The 14,689-nt window shown below is 40.1% G+C and overlaps 1 protein-coding gene across 4 annotated transcripts in view; it reads right to left on the bottom strand.

Moving 5' to 3' along the window:
* Positions 1-1,145: 1,145 nt before the first annotated feature.
* The window catches only part of LOC121079464, a 37,278-nt gene continuing 23,734 nt past the window's right edge, over positions 1,146-14,689 (bottom strand). For 3 of the 4 annotated variants that reach the window (XM_040576798.1, XM_040576800.1, XM_040576802.1), the window contains exons 3-7: positions 14,153-14,204; positions 13,950-14,052; positions 12,494-12,657; positions 9,028-9,273; positions 1,146-8,480 (exon numbers count right to left, since the gene is read on the bottom strand). In XM_040576798.1, coding sequence (XP_040432732.1) covers positions 7,743-8,480; positions 9,028-9,273; positions 12,494-12,657; positions 13,950-14,052; positions 14,153-14,204 — 1,303 coding nt within the window. In that variant the 3' untranslated portion in view covers positions 1,146-7,742. The remainder of the gene's footprint in view (positions 8,481-9,027; positions 9,274-12,493; positions 12,658-13,949; positions 14,053-14,152; positions 14,205-14,689) is intronic. The other variant, XM_040576801.1, reaches the window with a different exon arrangement.

The following is a 14,689-nucleotide window of genomic DNA, read 5'->3' as shown; positions in this document are numbered from 1 at the left end:
ATGTACCTCTGCCATGCAGCTGTTCTCTAGCATGCATACACTGGTAAAAAAAAAAAAAAAATGTAGAAAAAGCTATAATTTAAAACTGAATATAGCGGCTTTACTGGAAAGAACAATCTTACAGAAAATAATTACTTGGACAAATTGTAGCAATATGGAGGCATTTCTGGCTAGGGATAGGGATGATGAAGGGGAACGCTGGTGTTGCTGACATAAATAACGTAGATCTTATTTTCATGCCTTTTGCAGAGTTCATTCAGGAAATGTCCCATGCATCATTTAAAAAAAAAAAAAAATCTACCACCACCCCTCCCTGCTCCCCCAAATGATTTGATCTGAACTGTTTCATAATAATTTCGTAGTTAATGTTCACAAAGCTCAACTGGGACCAATTTCTCTTTTTCATCATACTTAGAAGAGTGAAACAGAACGAGAAGAAAGCATACAAAGTTACCTCTGTAGATACCATGTTGTTTTTAAGTATGCCTTACTTGTGAGTAGGATTTATACTGCAATGTTAAAAAGTCTACACACTATCTTGCGATATAATGGAGCACAAATGATGCAGCACATCACGTCTACTGGTGTCAGTGAATTAAAAAACAAAAACTATTTCCAGTAATGCACATCTTAATATGAATGCTAATTAAAATTATGCATTTATGTTTAGATTTTTATTTTTTAAAATAGCTGCCGCAAGGCTGGGTCTGCTGACCATGTCCGTATGCTATTAAAAATACACTTTGGTGTGGACTTCTCTTCCTAGTCTCTGGGCATTTTCTCCTGTGAGTAGGGTTGAAATTGGATCTGGAATAATACTTGAAACTTCTTTTAACAACAACAGTGTGCTTCTGTCTTTTAGTATTATTAACAATGTTCTGTTGCTTCTGTATTTGTATTTTATGTTTAGATTTTTTTAATGGTTATTGTATCTTCTCAGGACAACCATTCCCAACTGTTTTTGATCTCATTTTTCATCTCTGGCTGTGCATGTAGCAAAATGAGTGCAGTTGTAGAGATCAAGCCTTTGCACATTATATGCAGAAATGTGCTTTGCATTCTCATTCACCACTTCCCACACCCCAGATGGGCTTTCAGCATAGACTTGTCACTGTGCTAGTGTTCAAGCCTCTTGTGCTGATTTATTTTTGGTCAAAAGTAGTATCTACAGTACTATGTACAACCTCGCTTGCACTTACTGAAGTTATGTTTGCATAGGGATATATTATGTGACAAAAAAAAAATCTGGAAAAAAAGTGGAACTTATGTACTTAACATCTAAACTACCTGTGCAGTAGAGGTTCTTCAAATTCCTTTTAAAAAACCCTTTTTCCCCGTTATAGGTAATTGATCTGCCTTTCTATGCATATAGGATTGCAGTAGTGCAATGGAATGAAGGGATTTTTTTTTTTTGTCATCTATATTGTACTAGGAAGAGATGAGAAGTTAACTTGCAGATGGGGAGGGTGAATAAATCCTGATCTTTATATGCTCTTAAGTAAGTAAGAGTATCTGTCATGGGTATTACATACTCTATACATTAGACCTTTTTAAATGTATGGTTACCAGGTGATAGTTAATGTGATAAATGTATGAACTATGCTTGGTGTAATTGTTTAAATACTGTAAAAGTGCAGCATATTTTTTAACCTGTCTAAAGCACACCCCCACCTCCTTTATAAGAGATATTTGGAAGCTAAGCATGAAATGTAGTAGAATAGATGTTGTGAAAACCAGGGTAATTATGATAGAGTTTGACATAGTGGTGAATAAGGTACATAGTCTCTTTGAGAAAGTTCTTTTATAAAGAAGGTGGAGTGTAGTTCTTCCAGCTCTCTTTTGTGATTTATTTTTTTTCCTGAATTAAGAAGTTATTAATTAAAAAAAAACACAAAACAACAAAAGATATTCACTGAAGTCGTCTGTTTCTGTTTCTCCTGTGGCATATTCTTTCACCACAGAAATGGATGTGTGACATTTTCTCATGACTGGTCAAGCTATCAATTATTTGAATGTTGAGATTTTACAATGAAGTATCATCCTTGAACTTGTAGTAACTGAAAATGACATGAGGTTTTTTGTCAATCGAAACTCAGTCTGACACTTGAAAGTTTATACCGCAAGGGATCGTTAGTAGATCTACAGGATTTGTAGCAAATAATGCAAGTTTAAAAAGTATAATGTTTGCAAACAAGGTGACTTCAAGATGCTAGTAAGGAAAAAAAGTTCACTTAAAAAAAGCGGATACAACTTATATTTCTTGCTACACTGTAGAGACTGACATGGCAAGCATTATAACAGCGTTATAACACTACCAATGTTAACAGCAGACTAGAGAAAATGAATGTCATACTGTGCTAATCTTTATACCTTCGGGATTTTCAATGATCTAATGCACTTAAATGATAAGATTTCAAATGGCTGCTATTAATGGGACTTTTTTAAATAGAACTATTCCCCTGCTGAAGAAATAGTAGGACTTGTTTTCAGTCCTTTCTGCGTGATGCTACAGACAGTGAGGCCAGAGTAGTTGAACTTCCAGTTGCAGCTTAGCATTCTAGGATTCTTTGTGGTGGTGTTGTTCCCACACTTGAAGCTAGGTGTCTTTAACTTGTTGTAGCCTATCTATACTGCTGTCCTTAACCCAAGTGTCATTTGTTCTTCAGACTAAGTTTAAGAGAGGCTCAAACTCACGGTTAAGTATTAAAAGAGTGAAAATGCTATGTTGTTCTGTATGCCTTAAAGACAAACTGACAGACCTTAAATCTTTTAATGGTTTTCATTTGTCCTGCACTTATATTTGTGGTTTTAAGTGTTTTATGCTCCATTATATCACCAAATGACCTGTAACTAATTTAGTTTAAGAGGACATTGTTGATTTTTGGACTTAATGCCCTGCCAAGTGATCAGTGCTGGCACAACATAAGCACTTCAGAGCTCTTCCCCCATAAAGAAAAGGGTATCAAGCTTGTGAGAAAAAACTTGGCCTTTTGCAACTGCAATAGCTGACAAAATACTAATCTCAACAGTTGGTTTTAATTTGAGAGTCCTCAGTATCTCAAGTATCAGCAACTTTGTAGGATAATTTGTGTTTAAGCTCTGTACAGTTTTCTTGGAATTTAATAGAATCTTGGTTTTGAAGGTCAAGCATTAGCTCATTCATTTTACAAAAAAAATGCATCCATTTTATATCAGTTTCTAATCTTTGGTAGAATTGTGTAGTGCAGATGGCTTAGCCTACAGCAAGAGCTTAGGGAAGTAAGTAGATTCAAGTACAAGGAGTTAGGCGGTTGAGAATGCTCCATTCTAAATTATGCTCTGAAAATCTTTTTTTTTTATGGTCTCTTACAAAATTCTGCTGGAAGGGGGCCTTATTTTGTACAGTCTGCCCTCTAAAAATAAACCAACAGTCTCCGTGTTACTGGAAGCTAGGAAAAGGATCTTTTGGTTTTAAAAAGAATGTGTGGGGATTTTGCATTTTTTCTACCTATTTTATCTAACATTCTTTCTGCATGATGTTTGGGAGCTGAAATACCACTTACACAATTCCAAGGAATAACTTCTGAAGAAAACTAATTATACTATTTCCCATAGCAATGCTTAATATGCAGAGATTGCTACTAAATCTGCTTTTCAGGTCATCCTTCTTTTCTTCACACTTCGCCATTTTGACTTTCAATGAGGTAATTTCACCCTTAAGCTCATTAGTTTCCATAGGAAATGAATTATAAAAAATGCTAAGTGTGCCATATGAGGTTTAACATCAAAGACATTTCTAGACACACCATGAATATATGTTGAAGCTAGATTTGGTCTCTGTTGGGTATTCTTTTCAGTCCTGCTGAATTTCAGTTGCTCGCTTTCGTTAGGTAAGTGTTGGCTTAGGACTTATCTTTTTCCTTGCAATCCAAACTAATCTTCAGATGGGTAGAATAAGATCTAGTAGCTGACTGCTTGGAATAGTTGAACCCAACATGTTTAGTTATGACTCATGTGCCCTTCTCGTGGAGGGGAAAAAAACAACCCACAGTTAAGAGCAGGATGTTTTATAACCAACTGCTCTTAAAGAAAAGGTAGGTTTCTGAAAGGAAACTTCAGCTCATATTTCTGCTAGCAAGTTATAAATGAATTTTTGTTTTTATTTCCACTGCCACCACCCCCCCATCTACATAGTGACAGTAGTTTAGGTACTACCTAAAGCAACCACAATGCTCTGCTTTAACCAAAGTCATGCTGAATTTTAGTCCGTATCCTCGAGATTAGGATGCATGAGCTGCATGGTTAGTCTTTCATTTCTTCCCATTGAGCCTCCATTCTCAACCATTTTAGCTGCCTGACAGCAAAAAAAAAACAAACAACCTGGCACACAGGATTCTTGTCAGCTTGTATAACTTCAAGCTTTTATTTTGAATCTCTTATTTCCAACAATGAAAAAAAAAAAAAAAAGGAATGCCCACAGTTCTGGTTCTGTGTGGTTTGTTTTTGTTTTGTTTTTGTTGCTTGCTTGTTTTTATGTCCTATTCAATCTACATAACACACTGGCTGGAGGGAGTGCCCAGCATGTTACAGAATATTATTTTTTTTAGTGTACATTATTCAATTCCAATTTTAGTGGGGAAAAAAAACTTTTTGTTAGATCTATAAGATTTTAAGACATAATTTCATTCACAATTGAATAGGAAAATTTTTCTTCCTCTTCAGCAAGTGTTTAGCATGCTTATCCCATTTGCTGCTTAGTTACAGTATGCAAAATAGCACAGTGAAGTGACTGCATTACCACAAAGGTAAAACTGCATCTCAAGTCCACGAGCTGTGAGTTTTTTTCTCATTAAAAAGTTGCAGCGTCTCTCTCAAAAGTAATGTAGCTGTTAGGAGGAAATTAAGTGGCACAGTAACATTTCTGTTTAAGAACTAATCCTAGTCAATATTTACAGCTGGAAGCATTAAAGCACTTTATTCCACCCAGAGCTGGGCGGGAGGAGGTGTGGTGGGGAGAATTTCAAAATGGTTCCTCTTTGCTGTAAGAGGAGGAAAATCTCTTTCCTGTTCTTTGAAGGTACAAAATGCAAATACCTCTTTAGCAGTGCATTTCGGTGATCTGCCTAAAAATAATAAGAACTTCAAAAGGCAGGTCAGGAATTTAAGCTTAAGTCTCCCATATGTTGTGCTCCTGGCTGATAAGGGTTGACCGGGAGGGAGGGGGTGGTCTTCTGTGCATCTGCAGTGGGTGCTGGTTTGGCATTAGGCTTTGCTATCTTTCAGGGGTGTAAGATTTCATCTTTGTATGGTGTAGGATGTCTGCCACCCCTGCTCTGAGAACAAGCAGCATTGTTCAATACTGCATACTGTTCAAGTTCAGGAGAGCCTCTCATCATGCACACATAGTCCTTGCTGATCATGCGGTGTCCAATTTAGTGTCTCAGGTATAACTGGCTATGTATTGCTGCAGCAGGCAATGACAGAAGTGCTACTCAGTGATAAAATGAGCAGTGTGTGAAAGGAAACCCAAACTCCCACAGAAACCATCCTCTGGCAGCAGTCTTTGCAGATTTAGAAGTCTGCTCTTTGGTTACAAAGGTAGGTAGTAAAGAAAGTCCATGTAAACAACCCCCTTGTTACCTAGCCGGGTTACTGAGGACAAACCAGGATCAAAACCTTGAGTATTTGACTGAGCCATGCAGCAGTTTTTGTGCTCGTTTCATTGCAGCAACTGCAGCAGTAGGGCTGCTGTACTGGTGTACATCACGAGATGGCCTGGTACTCTGGGGCAAGGCATATACAACTTAGTATTGCAGCAAAATAAACTGTGTCATTTCATTGCAGAAATGAATAGTTAAACACTCTTTTATTGAAAAAGTCACTTTTCCCAGCCCTTCACATGTAGGCATTGTCAGTAACTGAACACAAATACTCTTCCAAAGTAGATTTTAGTAATTCAGTCTCCAGAAATGTAATAAGTAACATAGCATTGGCTCTGATTTACAATGTGTATGAATTTAACATGGTGGAAGTTATTAGAGTACTGTAGATGTTTAAATATTTTCTTGTCATAAATATATTAACTCTTCCCTTTGATTCATGTAACATTAATTTAAAAAAACAAAACAAACAAAAAACTTGGAGCCAGACTCTCGTGCTTCAAAACTACTCAACGCAGTCTGGTAATAATAAATGCTGACATTTGTCTGCTGTTCATTTTTGAGTCAACTGCTAAAGGGCATATAAGTTTTTACTTCCACTGCTACTAGATGCAAGCCTTATATGTCTACGTAAACACGTACACAAAGTATTAGGCAAAACCTACAATCTTGTGTTGCGTATCTCAGACATTAATAAGTGGCAGATGGAAGCTGTAATAGCAGGTGGAATCATAAATAATTCAGTTAAATATTCCAGGAATCCAACTTAAATGCCTTCACATAGAAGGATTAAGATAACTCAATGCACAGTGTAGCTAGTATAGGAGAAGACTTGTATGGGAGATTTCTTTCTGGCACCTGTTTTATGACATACTGTTGCCTTAAAACAGTGTCCTGCATCAGCTGCAAAATACAACTTTATAGGGATTTTTTTTTTAAGAAAACAAAACAATTCAAGTTGCAAAATACAGCTTCATTGGGAGTTTCTTTCATTTAAGAAAGCACAATAATTCTAAGTTGTGGGTTGAATATTCAGGATTCTCTTGAAAAGGCAGGGAGATATCACCAGGAGGCATTAAAATAATGATTGGGTTATTAAAGGCAATAGGACAAGCAGGCTTCCCTTTGGTTCAGTGCTCTATTGAATGTGCTGGATTTGTGATCGGGGGCACAGCTACTTAGTAGTTCATTTTTAAAGAGAATGAGCACTCAAAGTTTGCCACGCTTAATTTTGTCTTTTAAGTCTTGCCTGCTAAAGGAAGGGAAATAGTTTCTCTAGTTAATGTGCGTTACCAGTAATAAATAGCTGGTGGATATAGGATCAGAGCAGCTGCAAATATCCAAGTGTTGGATACTGAAGACTATTCCAAGTATTTCAGTGTTTTTGTACACATGCTCCTGTTGCCATGAGGAGTCACCTTAAAACATACTGGACGGAAGTGTTTAAGCCTATTTAGATCTATTAAAAATAAAGCTAGTCAGACTTTCTTAGCTCGTCTGCACTCCAAAGAGTTAGGATATGAGATACTCACGGTCTTTAATATTAGAGATGCTAATGCTTGGTAAACTTTGAGCTAGAGTACAGAAGTTATGAAATGTTTAAAATTGTTTACAAAACAGTATGCAGACATGCATGATTGAATTCTTACCCTTGGCTTGGCAAGGCTTGAATTGTACAGGCATACCTACGAGCAGAATTTAACTCATAGCTTCTAACAGAAAGACTCAAGTGGCACCACAGTGACAGAGGACTGATTTACATTTCAGATATAAACCATGATGTAACCGTCTCAGATGACATCCACGTCTCATTCCAGAAAAGATTTTCTGCAGTATGAAATACCTTTTCAGAGGATGCTTCCTTGAATAAAACACATCAAACTTCCATGCAGAAGAATAGGTTTGTTAATGAGCAAAAGGGAAGATGGCATTTGTGCTGTGGTACATATAGCTATAATCCCAGTGCTGACGGGTGGGAAGCAAAGATCACTCTTAACAAAGTTGTGTCCACGTATGGCTACCATGCTTGGCACCACTTCCATTCAGATCATGTGCCTGCTGCCTCTGTTTTTGTGAACTGATGGTTCAGTCTTTCTGAGAGCATCATTGGACTGAGGCTTCACATATTGTAGGAGCAGCTAAGGTATCAAAGTTCTGTGAGGTCTCACTAGTATTAGCATCTACTGCCGACAAGCTCTGCTGGTCCCTGGAAGAGTTAGGGGCCTTCACCTGACCTTTGTATAAACTGGGAGACTTTGCCCAAAATGGAAGATTTGACATGAACGTGGCAGAACTGTTGCCCTCAGCAGTCAGAACCACGGGCTGTTTGTCTGGCACGGCTGGTGCATACACAGCATTTTGCTCAGAGAGGTGATCTCCACATTGGTTAAGATGTTCTGCTAAGACCAGAGGCTGCTGATCATCTCCTTCTTCAGAAATAACAAAAACTGGTTTGTTTTTATCTGTTTCTACCACAAGCTCTTTTGTTTTTGAACCGTTGACCAAGTTGATTTTCAGGGTGTTGGAGCTCTCTAGAGTATTTGTGGGGCTTTGGCTGTTACCTGGCGATACTACCCCTAGATGTCTTGAGGGATCCAAGGACCTCACACGTTTGCTGTCAGGGGAACCAGCTAAAAATCCAAAGTAAGGGTTCCCAAACCTGGATTTCTTCAAGTTGCAGGAGCTTAGCTTCCGCTGCCTTTGTGCAGACAGAGTGAGGGGGTATGAGGCATTGCTGGCAGATGAATCAGAGTAAACAGTCTCTGAAGCTCCTTCTATCTCAGTGGCAGAAATCACCTTTCTGGTTGGAACACCTTGGGTTCTTGCAGCTGTAGGAAAAGCCTGTACAAAATAATAATAAATTGGTAGACATATTTTGAAAAGAAACTTTTAAGAAACATCGATCCCAAGGGAACTAAAAGTTAAAATGCCTTCTTAGGGTAAAGGTAAGATGCTTTCTTTTGCAAAAATCTATGTTATTACCCTAAAAAAAAAAAAAAAAAAAGGAACATCCTCTGTTAACTTTGTAACAATTGCTGTTGGTTTGCTGATAACCGTCAGTGAGACCTAGATATCCCTCCCACACCTATGGCCTTCTTGCTATGCAATAGTAACATGTCAAAATTAATGTAAGGTATAGCCAGGAAAAAGGGAATATGTCAGAAATCTCAATGAATGCAGCATTTTAGCAATTCAGGAAAGCCTGAATAAATTACAATATGGTTAGGCAAAAGAGTTTCCCATACACCAAGCAAGATGGTATGGAAAGTGCATTGCGTTTGCAGGTTGGAGAGGCAAAGCAGTAGGCCAAGGGGAAAACGTGGCCCATCAGCAAGCAGACAGGGAACAAAACCTGACCACCCCATACTCCTCTCTTAGCAAGACTTACACTGTTGTCAACCAGCTTTGTGAAGGGACTGTTGGTAGTCCAGCTACACCATTTTTTCTGTAACTGTGGTAATGGAGCCAGGAAGTCATGGAAAGTGCGGGCACTCCACGTGCGTTGTCTGGGATAATGATTTTCCATCTGAATATTCCCCTTCTCAACTGTGTCTGCTCCTACAGCCGTTGGATTAGAATTCAGCCAGTCAGAAACAGAGGCTGGGCTTGTGACACTTCTTTTTAGGTTTTTGTCCTGAAAATAATAAGTAAAGATCATTTACAAAACTTGTTGTCAAAATGTTTTAAAAAACACTTTAAAAATAGGCCTTTAGTGCAAGTGAGTGATTTCTTCAGTGGCTCTTTTCCCAGGACAAGACACAGGAATACAATTTCTACTCATTTCTCTTCCAGCATACTGCATGGGATTCACTGGCTTCACTGGACTGCAGTTTTACTTTGTTTCTTCAGTTTCAGGTTTTACACTGAATTGGGAATTTTCAGTTATATAAGAAAAAAAATCCTACCACTAACTGCATATATCAAATACCTAGAGCTTCATTACACTGAAGATATCCGACAGATTACAGTACTAAACTTCACAGTGCAAAACATAATTCTTCCATTCTGCTAGGCTCTTGGTAGGCTCCAGATGTGTTTTGTCAAACAAAACTCCAAGGGGGGGATGAGGCCCACCGGATGAAATCCAGAAGCAAGCAACAATAGACTCAAAAGTCTAAAAAAATGCATGATTCAGGAGGAAAGACTAAATTAAGTGGTGCTCTTCAGTCTGAGTTAGGGAAGAATCAAGAGAATACAAAAAATTAAAACAAAGAGAAAGGCAGTAATCTGTTCTCAATGTCTGTGGTGAGTGGAACAAGAGACATAAGGCCCAGAGTAGAGCCAATTTCACATAAGAAATGTTTTTTCAGGTGGAAAACATGTTTTAGCAGGAGAATAAGATGTCTAGACAGGTGTAAAATTGGCATCATCAGGAGCTGAGCACATGAAACCATTCTCACCATCTCTGCATATGAGCAGAATTGCTCTGTTGAATTCACCTGTTGTTCATATAAGCCTCCTGTTCCACAACTCTATATGTATTTTTAATTTTCAGCTGTGTGAATATGACTGTCATGAGAAGAATGCAACATCCACATTCCCAGAGTTTATGCAGTCCTTAAAGAGGCTCTGAAATAAATCCCACCATGTCCTGGATTTAAAAGTCCTGAGAGACCAAAAGCTTGTCATTTGTTGTTTCTGATAAACAGAATCTCCTAAGTTTCTACAAATCAAAGAAAGTATTTAGTTATGATGTCATATTGGAAAAGGATGGGCAGAGACAAGAAATGAGCTTCTCTGTAGGAAGCTGGCAGAGGGTGTATTCAGGCTCCGGATAAATTTGTTTCAATATTGAGCTCTTAGTCTCAGATTTGATTAAAGTAAGAAACTTTATTTATACATTTGTAATCCAGCTGTCTTCTCCTCAGAAGACTTTTCAGGCTGCCTTAGGGTTTATTATTTTGATGGTTTTGAGACAGATGTACTGGGAGCAACTGTCGAGATGAATAATGTATTTTCTAGATTTCTGAAAATCTTTCAGGAAAAAAAAATGTGATTCTTAAACGTCCATGATAGTACTCTGCTAGTCTTTACTCAAACCTGTTCCTCTAGAACTTGTCTGAATAGAAGTAACAGGTCATAGGTGTAAATTAGCCAAAGGATGAGTAATGACTTAAACCAAACAGGACTTAGAAAGCCATGACCCTCCTGGGGACACTGTGTTCCTCAGAAGCCACCTTAAAGACACTGGTTCCTCTTGCATCATCAGCCCTGCCCTCCATTTCCTCACACTAGTCCCCATACAGAGAGGTGTGGTTGCTGTCTCAGCCATTACCTTCTGACAGGGGACTGATTTCATCAAATGGATTTTAAAAGCTAAAAAGCAAAAGCCAATTTATGACTGGTGCCTGCCTAGCAGAGCTGAGGATCACTCTTACTGAGAGGCGTAGAACCAAGAGGCCACCATTCCTCAGTAAAAAGATTTGGATTTTTTTTTTTTTAAATGAAAACTCTTTGGTGTTTGCTTTGTCTAGATGAGCATTTTGGGTGAGATGAATCTGAAGACATTATTTACTGTGCTGTACAGGCTCAGCATTTCACTGGTCTTTTCACGTGCAGATTACTTCTTAGGCCCTGCCAAGAGAGCAGCTAGGCCCCAGCAGGTAACTCATCCTACCCGCCCAGTGCAGGGGCGCAACACAAACACTGTGTACCTACCCTCTGCAGGGCTCAGAGACAAAAATCAGGAGCTGGATGGCCAGATTCATCATACACCCTAAAATACACATCTAGAAATGTAACTGTGAACATAAATCATCTTTATGTCTAACATTTAGTAACCCAATTAGCCTGAAGATAACACTTAAGTGCAGGTGTGCAAATCACCTGCTGGGCTCAATTTCCACCCCAATCAGAGAGGATAGTCTTCAGCTGTGCTGAAAAAGCCAGTGCTTTATTAAAGGTGGCCTTTCATGGCCTCTGGGTTCTTTTTTTGTTTGTTTGGTTGGTTTCGATCTGTTGGAGGTTTGGCTGAGAGTGCTGTAAAAAGGATATCACTGAGAAGGAGCAGTATCCTAGGATAATATTGTGGTAAATCAATTTAATTCTGTGCATTATGTTCAGTTAGAGTTGCTGTAACACTATATTATATGTGTGTATATAGACATACATCCTCTGCTGGCTTGCTTGTAGAAGGCATGGTATAAACGAAATGTTTTGCTTTAAGTGTATTCTTCATTCTGACTAAAGTAGGGGAAAGAAGAAGGGAAACGGGTTTCCTCTCTGTCTAGAAGCTGTATTTGTAAGTGGCTGCCACCAGGTGAAGCTCTCTCCACTGGAAAGAAGGAGCAAGAAGCACTGGGTTTCAAGGGTGTCTGATTTGGGTATTTGGGTACCAATACAGTTCATGTGCCCTGCTCCTCAGAAGGTAATGTGCTTGGGCAAGGGAAGACACTAGATTTTTTTTCTCTGTGTGTGTGTGTTAATCAGTGCAGTTGACTAGAGGGAAGCTTTAGCATGTGACTTGCAATAGTGTAGGAAAATTCTGACCAGCCTGAACCCCTGGCTATATGCTAATCCTGTGTAGGGGTACTGGCTGCTTTTGTTCCATAAACTGTGACAGTATTTTGTGGACTGGTCCTACAGTCCACTGGCAGACAATTGCATTGTCACCTATAAGGTCCAAGGTAGACTTCTGAATTTGATCTTATCTAAGCTGGGAAGATGCTGGCTTGAGGGATCACAGCCCACATAAGTTCAAAGCAGCTCAGCCTGATGGTCAGGAGAACTGCCTGGTTAGTTCACTACCATTCCTGCAAGCAAGAAGTGTTAAGTGAAGGGATATGACAAGTGCTTTTCAAGAAGGACATCCTGTGGCTTGTTGGGCTTCTAGAGATGCCCAAGAGCATTCCTACCTGTATTCTGTAGGTGGTAAAGCTCAGCCCACTGGCTCCAGGTCCAGCAGAAATAATAAACACTTCATCGCTCCCTGTCTCAGTGGTCACTGCGGAGGTGGAAGAGGGCACATCTGGGTCAGTATCCTGAGGAGACCGTTCTATGCTGCCTCCGCAGGAAGTGACTGAGAAAAGAAAATCCATAAAGACTGCTTGGGAGAGTCCAAAACATCTGTTCCTGACTTATCTATGATAATCCCTCCTCCCTCACCTTTCCCTCTCTCCCCAGATAAACTAGACCCGTGTCTGGCTGTCGCACCAGTCAGAACAAAACACAAGCCAACAGTTTGCTTTCCTGAAACTATAAGCCTTTAAAAACAAAACAAATGGTAGTGGGTGAGGGAAAGAAATAAACACACTTGGGTCTGCTGTCTAATAAAGCCAGATCCAAACTGAAATCCCCCATACTAAATGCATAAGGTTTTTCTGCAGATCAAAAACTTGCAGAGTTTCTTAACTCATTCTTTGTTTGTTGTTACTCATTCCTATTAATAGTGAGCTTTGATTTTTGTCACAAGTGTTTACAAGTCCTTTTTCCTTGAGCCCTGGCAATGCTGCTCCCTCAGGCAGCCCTATGTTCCAGGCATTGCCATAGGTGTATGTGCGTGTTTGCATCCACAAGGTTGTACTTTAGGCCCAGGCCAGGAGAGCTCTGGCTTCTGGCCATAACCTTCTTAATGACTCTTGGCAGAACAGAAATAGCTTTTTAGGAAGATATCCATGTGAGAGCTGTGTATAAAAGCTGATGGTTTAGTGGGACACTGATGGTGTGTTGCAGTGCACCATGTGCGCCATGAAGTAGCTCCTTGTTGGCGTCCGACCAAAAGGTGCGCTTACAGGATTCATGTGTTGTGACTCAAGATTTCAACAAGTGACAACATCTGCAGCTTGGCTGGAGGACTCCCTGTTCTTGTTCTGGAAACACGCTGTGAGGTAAATGTCATCTAAAGCAGTCTCATCCATAATGCCCTGCAGAAAAATTTAGCTCTGGGAGTCAAAGTTGTTCAAAGCCAATGTAAGCATTGTAAAACTCATCCTTATCCAGACAAGGTTAGACACAGGGCAGATGAAAGTCTTCTACGGTTCGTGGATGATTATAAGCTGTGGTTGTAGCAGCCTGAAGCAGACACGTTAGCGTTGCTAACAGTGCCTCTGCAATGCTCTGTGCTATGACAGCTTCTGCTGGTGGTGTCCCGGAGCTGTGCCTGTGTGTGCTCCTTGCCAGGGCAATTGCCCTACCAGTGAGGGGTGAGAGCAGCAAGGGATATTCCCACAAAAAAGCCTTTCTGCTGTGAAGTAGCTCTCCAGCTGTGCCTGGGCGAGACGGGGAGGAGGATGGCAAGGAAGAAATGGTCTGATTAGCAGGCCGAGGCCTACAGGGTGCCCTGACCCGCCCCTGCCGGTGCGCTGTGCTTACCCGCCTGCTCCCGGCTGACAGAGTGGTTGTTGTTTTCATTCTCCCGACTTGGCACCACGAGCTGGAGCTCATTGATATCAACAGCGGAGTTCTGGATCCCGTTCTACAACTCAGAACATGCCCCAGTAAACATTGTCAGATAAACAGTGCAACAGCCAATATGAAAGAGAGAAACAGAAATTGCTGAAGCCATTAGCACTAACCTCCTGGTCACTGCATGCGTTGGATGAGCTCCTTTTGCGGCACGTTCTCTGCCTGAAAAGGAGAGACAGCAACAACAACAAGAAGCCCACAAGTGAGTTAAACCCAGAGAAGGGAAGGTCTCAGTTGTGCTCCTCCTGCAAGGGTGGCCTAGCAGGTTACGAGCTGTTCAGCCTACAGGAGCATCCAAAACACTTGCCAACGCTCAAGGCCTGTAGGCCGGGGGAAAGACTGATATGCTCATGTAGTGGAAAGTCTGCTGAAGAGGAGAATAATCTGTCTTCTTTGCATGATCACCACAAAAATGGGAACAGAGTTCAGACCTCTTCGAAGTCTTACTGGCCTTCCCCCCACAGTCTGTTCTTTCATGTCAGTAACTAAATAGCAGAACTGAAATCCTTCCTTTGGTCTGAGCAGTGACATTGTTCTTATCCTGTTATACAGAGTATTTCATCTGCGTCGTCCGTATTGCATGCTGGGTTATATTTAGCAAGCAGAGAACATAAAATGTTCATCTGTATGACCATTTTATTAATGGA

The sequence above is a fragment of the Cygnus olor genome, chromosome 17 (genome assembly GCF_009769625.2).
Source record: "Cygnus olor isolate bCygOlo1 chromosome 17, bCygOlo1.pri.v2, whole genome shotgun sequence".
Classification (NCBI taxonomy): domain Eukaryota; kingdom Metazoa; phylum Chordata; class Aves; order Anseriformes; family Anatidae; genus Cygnus; species Cygnus olor.
The sequence above is the reverse complement of the archived record's forward strand: the minus strand, read 5'-3'. Positions and strand labels throughout refer to the sequence as shown.